At 44.5% G+C, this 7974-nt stretch overlaps 1 protein-coding gene across 1 annotated transcript in view; it reads left to right on the plus strand.

Annotated features, from left to right (window-relative positions):
• adam12a (ADAM metallopeptidase domain 12a) overlaps positions 1–7974 on the plus strand; it is a 72575-nt gene that overhangs the window by 6991 nt on the left and 57610 nt on the right. Inside the window, exons 2-3 of the mRNA XM_023406509.2 lie at positions 3707–3828; positions 6182–6255. Of these exons, the coding sequence (XP_023262277.1) occupies positions 3707–3828; positions 6182–6255 (196 nt within the window). The remainder of the gene's footprint in view (positions 1–3706; positions 3829–6181; positions 6256–7974) is intronic.

The raw sequence follows: 7974 nt of genomic DNA on the forward strand, positions 1-7974 counted from the left end.
TATGAATACATTACTTCATGGTTGCCTGTCAAGGAGTGAGTTGCGGTCGGTTGCGAGAAAGCAGGCTCTGGGGTTTAATAAAGCCGAACAGTTGTTGATTTGTTTTGGTGGAACAGAGCGAGGGCCGGAGCTGTAGAGGGCAGTAAGAAAGAAAGAAGTGAGAAAGTTCATCTGTTCCTGGGGACCAGCGGCCCCGTAGCCTGTGGAAAATGCATTCATTTGGGAACTTTGATAAAACCAGGAAATGATTCACCTTGAAATACCATCAGGAACCGTACACTGCCCCAGAAAGCACGGATTTGGCGAGTTTTACGGCAAAACGTGGCTAGGTGTCGAGGTTAAAAGAGGCCGAGGTTTTGTTGAAAACTGAATGAAACATAGATTGAAATGTTGTTGAAACCACTGTTGAACTCGAAACTAGGCATCTTAAAAATCCCAGGGTTAATTTAGGAATCTCTCCACCCCCATATCACCGCATCAGTGCTTCCCGTGAATGTTATACAAGATCCCAACCCGCGGATTGAGGTGATGAGAACAGAGCCAATTAGGAAAGCAAACAAAATCATTTGTGCATAAAAATTTTGACGCTCTTCCAATATTTTTTTTTCTTCTTATGAGTGACTCGATAGTTTTGCCTCTTTGTGTCTCTAAAACTGAATTGATAAAAATGACTCTGACTGATCTGCCCATAACACACACACACACACACACACACACACACACACACACACACACACACACACGTGCAACCAGTGATGATGGGCGACAAGAAAGCTTTGTTTTAAGGGATCGCAAACCACTGAGCTACACCACAGGTTCATCACAAGCGGCCTAAGCTGGAGGTTAAACCCTCCAATATTTTTTTAAGAAAAAAACAAAGATTTGAGAAAACATGTTTTTTGAGTTGCAGGAATGTTTGTTTTTTTTCTTTCCTATCTTGTTAATCATCTTTCGAAGCTGCAGATTTATCACGACTTAGACCTTTTGACCTGCAAAATCATTTCGCCTGATTATGCTACACCGCTGTTAAGCCGCAGTTAGCCAATCATTTATAGTTTGTAGCACAAAAAAACATACAGCGTACCATAATGGATTTGTTTCTTTTTCTCAACGACACTGCAGGGGAGAGCCAAATTTATGAATATATTCAGTCATCGGTCTGTATCACACTTCAGTCACGCGCTCGCTCGGTCGCGAACGCACACCACAGTCACGTCCCCACGCACGCAGACATCCAATCCTCCCACCTAGCACCGACTTTATTGAGGCAATATAAATGGCACAAGCTCTCTTTGTGTACACCGAAGCATAAAGGGAGCTGATCATGGCCAGAACGCTCCTTTATTAAGACCTCTGTTTACACTCTCCTTTATTGAACATATAAAAACGCTTCAGGTTCTGGTCCCACTTTTATCGCTCCCTCGATGCTTCTGGTAGCTCTTATAACGTTCTATCTAACAAAAGCCACTTACACGCTGCACACACCCCGGCACCGCCACGCTCCAACTTTGCTAAATGTCTCTCCCAAGCATGTGGAAAAGAAATGAGCCTGCAGACTATTTCCACTAATATAATGCCATTTATAAGTGGGGGAATTAAACCTCATAGCACACCACATTAACAAAATGGTTATTCACTTGCGGACTTTGAAGTCAGGGAACCAAACGCTGTACGGTTGTGAACCTCGCCTTCAGAGTCGATGCCACAGAAAAGGCGACGGCCTCTCCATCCGTGTGCGTGTGCTTGAGCGTTGGCCGCATACATATGGCCAACCTCAGTGGGACGTGACCTTTCTCTGTCAAACCTCCTCTCTGTTTTCCCCTCATCTGTTGTGTTTATCCATCCGCACTTTTCTCCGAGGTTGTCATGCGTTCCCTTACTCAGCATGCCCACCTCCCCCAGACGATGTGGTTTTTTAAGACTAATGAAGGCAGGATGCTTCTCTCGCTGTAATGTGTGTGTGTGTGTGTGTGATGCCGTCCCGCCCTTGCCGGAGCCTGCTTCTCATCATCAGGCTGGAGCTGGATGAGGACTGCTGAGCTGGTCACCTCTGGCAACTCCGCTATCAGCTGGAGCGGCTCTGTGATGAACTCCAGAGTGGTGGTTTCCTCAGAGGAGAACCAGAACAAAGCTCAGCTGGGGAGCGCTGTGTCTGACCCTGGGTTATTAAGGCTGGATAATAAGCAGACTCAGCAATTTTAGCTGGGTGAGTCATGTGAGAGAGTCTCGGGATGTCAACCCCTCGAAAGAAGAACCTTGAGTCTGCTGGTAATAATAATAATCAGTGAGGAGCGCATCCCTCTCAGTGTGTTTGTGTGTGTTTGAAATGTGATTCAGAATTAATTAGGAACAAAGTTTCGGTTTCAAAACATATAAATTATGCTCAAACCTCACGCAAAAGTTCTCACAAGTCACTGACATCACCCTCGAACTAAATCTGTTTCCCTGCTGTTTGGAAATGCTTGATGAAGCATCAGTGGAAGAAAACAAAAAAACAAAACCAAAAAAAGGCAAACATTTGATTTAGGATGTTTGCTCTGAAACAAATGGTGCTAACAACCCCTGCTGTTTTTAGTAAGAGACCCAAACTCTGAAATAGCTTCCCCGCTGCGGGGAACTGATTACTGCAGGAACCCTGTTAGCGATGTCCTCCTTTGGCTCGCCATCGCATTCTGCCTCTCCGCCGTGTACTTTTCAGAGAGATTTCTAGCTTCTGTCTCAGTTACAAGTGTAAGGTTCATTTAGGATGGCGGTTGTTTTTCCCCGCCGCTCTGTCTCCCCGACGGCATGCTCGGAGACATCAATATTGGATTTAGGGACGAATGTGTTCTTAAACGACTGGCAACACAACAGAGTTTCAAGAACTGTAGCCGTTCGGAGGCTCAGTTATAACACCCTGTCAGAACAGAGAGGGAGAGGAGATAAAAGCATGCTGGGAACAATGCCCCGAAGCTGCGTCTAATCCCTTGCACTGCATCCTGGACACTAGCCCTGTGTGTTAGGAGTTATCACAGCAGCAGCAGCAACCCGAGCTCCTCTTCGCTCGAAACTCTCCGTTCCTGAAGATTTATGTGGCTTGAGTGGCGGAGGAGGGGGTGGTGGTGGTTGTGGTGGTGGTGTTGGTGTTGGGGGTGGTTACGGTTCCGCTACAGGCTAACAGTTCTCATCGCTTGATGTGCGAGAGTGCTGATTAGTGCTGTTGTGTTCGTGTCTTTATGGCAGAGGAGACGGGCTCTATTCCACTGACAGCCCATGAAGAGGCGGTGAACATATGTTCAGGAAAGGGGCGAGGATGTATTGGAGATGGCTTTTTGTCAGACTGGATAATTGTTAGTTATGAAAAACAGAAACATTCAGAGATCATTATTTGTTTGTTGTGACACTAAAAATCCATCAAATACAAATACGCTGTGATTCTGTTTAAGTGACACTTTATATTACGAGGCAGCTGCACTGTCAGGTTGTGTCCTGATGTCGCTAATGAGCACCAGGCTCTGGCCTTTTAATAATGGGAAGGAATTCATTATCAGTGTTGTTTGTAAGTAATCAGTTTAGAAAATGTTCCTGTTGTTTGTGTCCACAAAGATGGACATGGTCTGCCTTTCCAGATGCTGAGAGGATTTAGAGTAAAAGAGGAACACTTTGAAGTTTTCTCTGTATTCTTACACAGTATATATTCTTTTTTTTTTCCTTTTTTTTATTACAGGGAATCTATTGGGCCCGCCTGTTCAACACAGACCAACAGCAAAGCAGAAACACTATGGGACTACAGTACCTCTTCTGCTCGTTGGACACGACTGGAAACCAATCAGCCAGCTCAAATCCCAGGTGAAGAATAGAATCTAAATTCATTGATATCCATGGTCTGCTGCAGATGAATCCAAGTGATTCCGATGACCTCTTCGCTTTTGATCTCGTCATCAGGTCGAAATTTATTTTTGTGACATTTACTGTAGCAACCGTCAGTTAATAAAAATGTCCACCTATCATAATCTAGAAAAGATGAATCCTCTGCTTCCCAGGGAATGAAAGTTTCTTATTTTGGACGCTCTGGAACTTTTCTTCTTGCTCCACCATCAGGCCAAAACTTTGCACACGTGACAATGTATTTCATAATCCAACAGGCAACTTGCCATGGAGTTTGTTGAATACATTCATGTTCCCAAGGGAGTAAATCAGTTTGATTTCAACTGACCTTATGGCCCATTTGTTCTAACAGCATCCTCAGGGCAAAATTTAAAGTTTTGGCTCCACTATTGGAAAGGCTGGGAAAATTGTCAGTATGTGTTTTGTTCTAGAACAGTGGTTCCCAACCTTTTCCAACTCAAAGCCCATTTGAAAATCTCTATCTTGGCGACCCACATTCGACCCCATAACAATACGAAGGCCAAATAATGTGTTCTCAGAGCACTTCTTGTTTGAACATGCAAAAACATTATATATATATTTTACATAATTGCATTTTTTTTCACCAAAGTTGCACTATACTGCAAAGGATTTGTCGACCCCCTTGCAATACCTTTGCGGACCACAGGTAGAGAAACCACTGCTCTAGAAGCGAGTCGTAAATCGTTCAAATCAGGGTTTACTGTTACACCTGTTGCACAACTCAACTTCAAGATTACCCTCGGTCAAGTTTTACTTACTTTCTGAAATTTTGAACCGATCTGTTGTATATCTAATCAGCTGTGTGACATGCAACAGACTGTTGCATGTCGCCCTATGTGGTACATCCTCAAATTAACATTGCTCAGGGATTTGATGAATAATCAAATTTGGTAATTGCTGTTTAAATGTAATGTCAATTGCAGTAAAATCAACAAATTGTATATGTGTGTGATCCTTAAGCTTCATGGTGCATCTCAGGCTTAATGTATTGAATCCTGCTCACGTGTCAGGACTAAGAGTCAGCTAAATTCAAGTGTGTAGGACCACATACAGTGAGGCAGAGATATAGCGGTCTTCGCCTCTGCGTTCAGCTCGGTACATTCCAAACACAGACAGCTGTACAATGTCTCAGAGCGGAAAGAAAACGCCACATGACTCACTGGAACATTAAAGTTTGAAATCTTGGATCCTTGGCTCTGTTTGGTGTTATAATCCCAGACTTTATAAAAACAAAATACATGGCTGCCAGGCAGACTTAGGAACACAGCTTGAGTTTCCAGGTTGTGCTATTAAGTGAATTCATTTGTGGATTAATTTGTTCTGGCTTAACCAAACAGACAGGGTGCCACAAGGTTTCTCAGGGATCTTATTACCTGAAAAACAAAACATAACCTCACGTCCGCACATAGAATACCTATGATGCGCTAATTTGAATATATTACTCCTCTAATAACAACCCCATATATGCAGTGTGCTATGCATATTTTCCCTGAGGTTATAAAAGGCAGTTGTCATAAACATTATGCAGTGTGAGGGAGGTCAAAGAATGCATATAGAAAGCTGCTTGAACAGAAAATAGCAGGAAGTTTATTCCCACTTGGTTTGTGCAATGATACTGCCTTAAACCTTAAGTGTTCTGCTTCCATATCCTCTTATGATCCACTAGACATTCTTCTCCACATGGGGTGATGGATGACTTAACCCAGAGCTGCGCTCCTTGCCACAGTTGACCCAGATTGAACTATGTGTGTGAAATGCGTTTGCTCGTGTGCTAGCCCGGTGATGTGTGTGTTTCTGTGCTCGAGTGAGAGAGAGAGAGAGAGCACAGGAGAAGAGAGGTTGTATGTTGACATGTGGACGAGCGCGTGCGTTCGTGTGCGTGTGTGTGTGTGGGCGTGTGGGCGTGTGCGCACGTGCAGCCCCCGTTTGGTCGCGCAGCACGACTGACAGACGTGATGTATGACTCGGTGCCACTTAATCTGACTCTAACAGAGACACATGATCTCCCTCAGTGTTGTAACTCAAGGGGTGCGAAGACTCGTGGCTCTCAGCAGGATTAATGTCAAATGGAATAGTAACATAAGATAATCTCCTCCGCTCTTGTTCTAAGATTCAAAGTAGCTTCATAAGGATTTCCAACTGCTCTCATCAATTGAAAACAGTGATCGCGCGTGCTTTCTCACGGTCGCCGGGGTGACTGTCAAAGTTGCGTCTGTGTCATCCGAGCGATGTTTCCTGCCTGACTCCAGAAGTCATTTTTTCTCATCTCCCCTCCTGTCTGTTGTCTCTTCAGAGTCACCCTGCATCACTGAAGCTCCTGATTGAAGCGGAAGGTGAGCAGCTGCTCATGGCTCTGGAGAAAAACGAGTAAGTGTTCCCTCCATTCATAACCGGCCTTAGCTCGGAACTGAGTGCTTTCTGGAGTACAAATGGGTGACATATGCGCTGCCCAGGGGCTACAACCGGGGCTGCAGCCAAGCTGTGTGTCACACATAACAGCCAGGGAACGGGGAGGGTGGAAGTCTTTCTCTCTTGCACTGCTGGGGGCATGGCAGTGTTCTCTCTTGTGTTCTCTCTTTGTTTTGTTTTTTTTTTTTTTGGTGTGTGCTGAAACAAAGACTTGAAAGACAGAAATTCCTGAATACATCAGCCAGATATTGATGAAAACCGACATCATCCTCCTTCTTCTCCCTCTATCTTTTCATTTGATCTATTGGTATAACACAGGGGAGAAGGAAGCTTTGTTTGAACGCAGCACACACTCGACTCTCTGTGTAGTAAGATACTATCAAAACAGTGTTAGTCAAGGGACTGTCAAGGAGGGGGAACATCATTTGAAAGAGATCAGGTTATATCGGAATGGGTACACTTTGACAGAGAACGTAGCTGTGGATCTGTTTGGAGGAATATTTGTCATCTTTGCATTTTTTTTTTTTTTTTTTTACACGAGGGCTGAGACTGAACGTGGCCTTGGTCTCAGACAGCCTCCGAGTCGAGTGTATTGCTGAGAAGAATGGGACGTGATTGATGGAGCAATATGTTTTCCATCCAGCTCTGCTGCCACACATGAGCAACCAGGAACAAGCAGAGCTTTCTGTGCGATAGAGAGAAAGAAGGGAGAGGGAAGCAAAGAGAGAAAGAGCCGATGGGTTTTTTTTTATGCAAGAGTCGGCCATGAATCTCACTTGTTTTCCAGACTTAATATATGTAAATTCCACCTGCAGACTGTGGGACAAAGCTTTCAACACCAGCGACCGCAATTTTATGGCTTACCTACTTTGAAAATATTTTGATGGGAAATCATACTCAGTCTTTCTGTCGAATAACATTCCTGCTTTGCACAGGTGGGGATTTTGCAAAGCTGACTTGCAGATTGTCAAATTTTCACCAGCCCCATTTATAGCAGGGAATTACGTTCTCTTGCAGGGAAAAAACATTTCATTTCAAAACCGGGGGGGGGGGGACTAAACTTTTTCCCCTGTGATCAGCTGCAGTGGAAAAACACCTTACATTCCCATGCATCACCCACATGAGCCTCATTCAGCGTCGCTGTCATCGTTGTCCAACAGCATTAAATGTGAAGTCCACAGTCGAGCTCGAACCCCTGAGCCAAGAGGAACAAACAGAGACGATGGAGAGGTTCAATCTAGATCTTTCTAATGAGCTTGAGAATGATGGAAAGACTCTCCTCAAACAAACTTCCAAATACCGATCTGTCAGAATTTACTCTCAACACTCGCAGCAAGTCTGGAAAACAAAGGTTTAAATCGCTGGCAAGGGTTAAATTTTCACCACCTCTCTCCATCGTCGCACCCATCTGTGATAAGTCAGAATGCTGCTAAATAGGAGCTACTTTATGCCCATTTTATGCATGTGTGGCACGATGAATCTCAAGTAGCTCGAGGACTTGAAGAGGATGTGTGTTGCTGATTGAGTTTGACCTGCGGATCCGTGCAGCAAAGCCAGAACTGAACCTGCTGTGCTGACATGAAGTTGAAGGTTCTTGTCTGAGGTTGTTGGCAGACTGGCTGCGTGCTGCTGATAAAATCCAGTTGTTCAAACACAGCCGGCATCTGTGGAGGAGGA

The sequence above is a fragment of the Seriola lalandi genome, unplaced genomic scaffold (genome assembly GCF_002814215.2).
Source record: "Seriola lalandi dorsalis isolate HSWRI2012SDOR001 ecotype SW California unplaced genomic scaffold, Sedor1 jcf7180002054311, whole genome shotgun sequence".
Classification (NCBI taxonomy): Eukaryota; Metazoa; Chordata; class Actinopteri; order Carangiformes; family Carangidae; genus Seriola; species Seriola lalandi.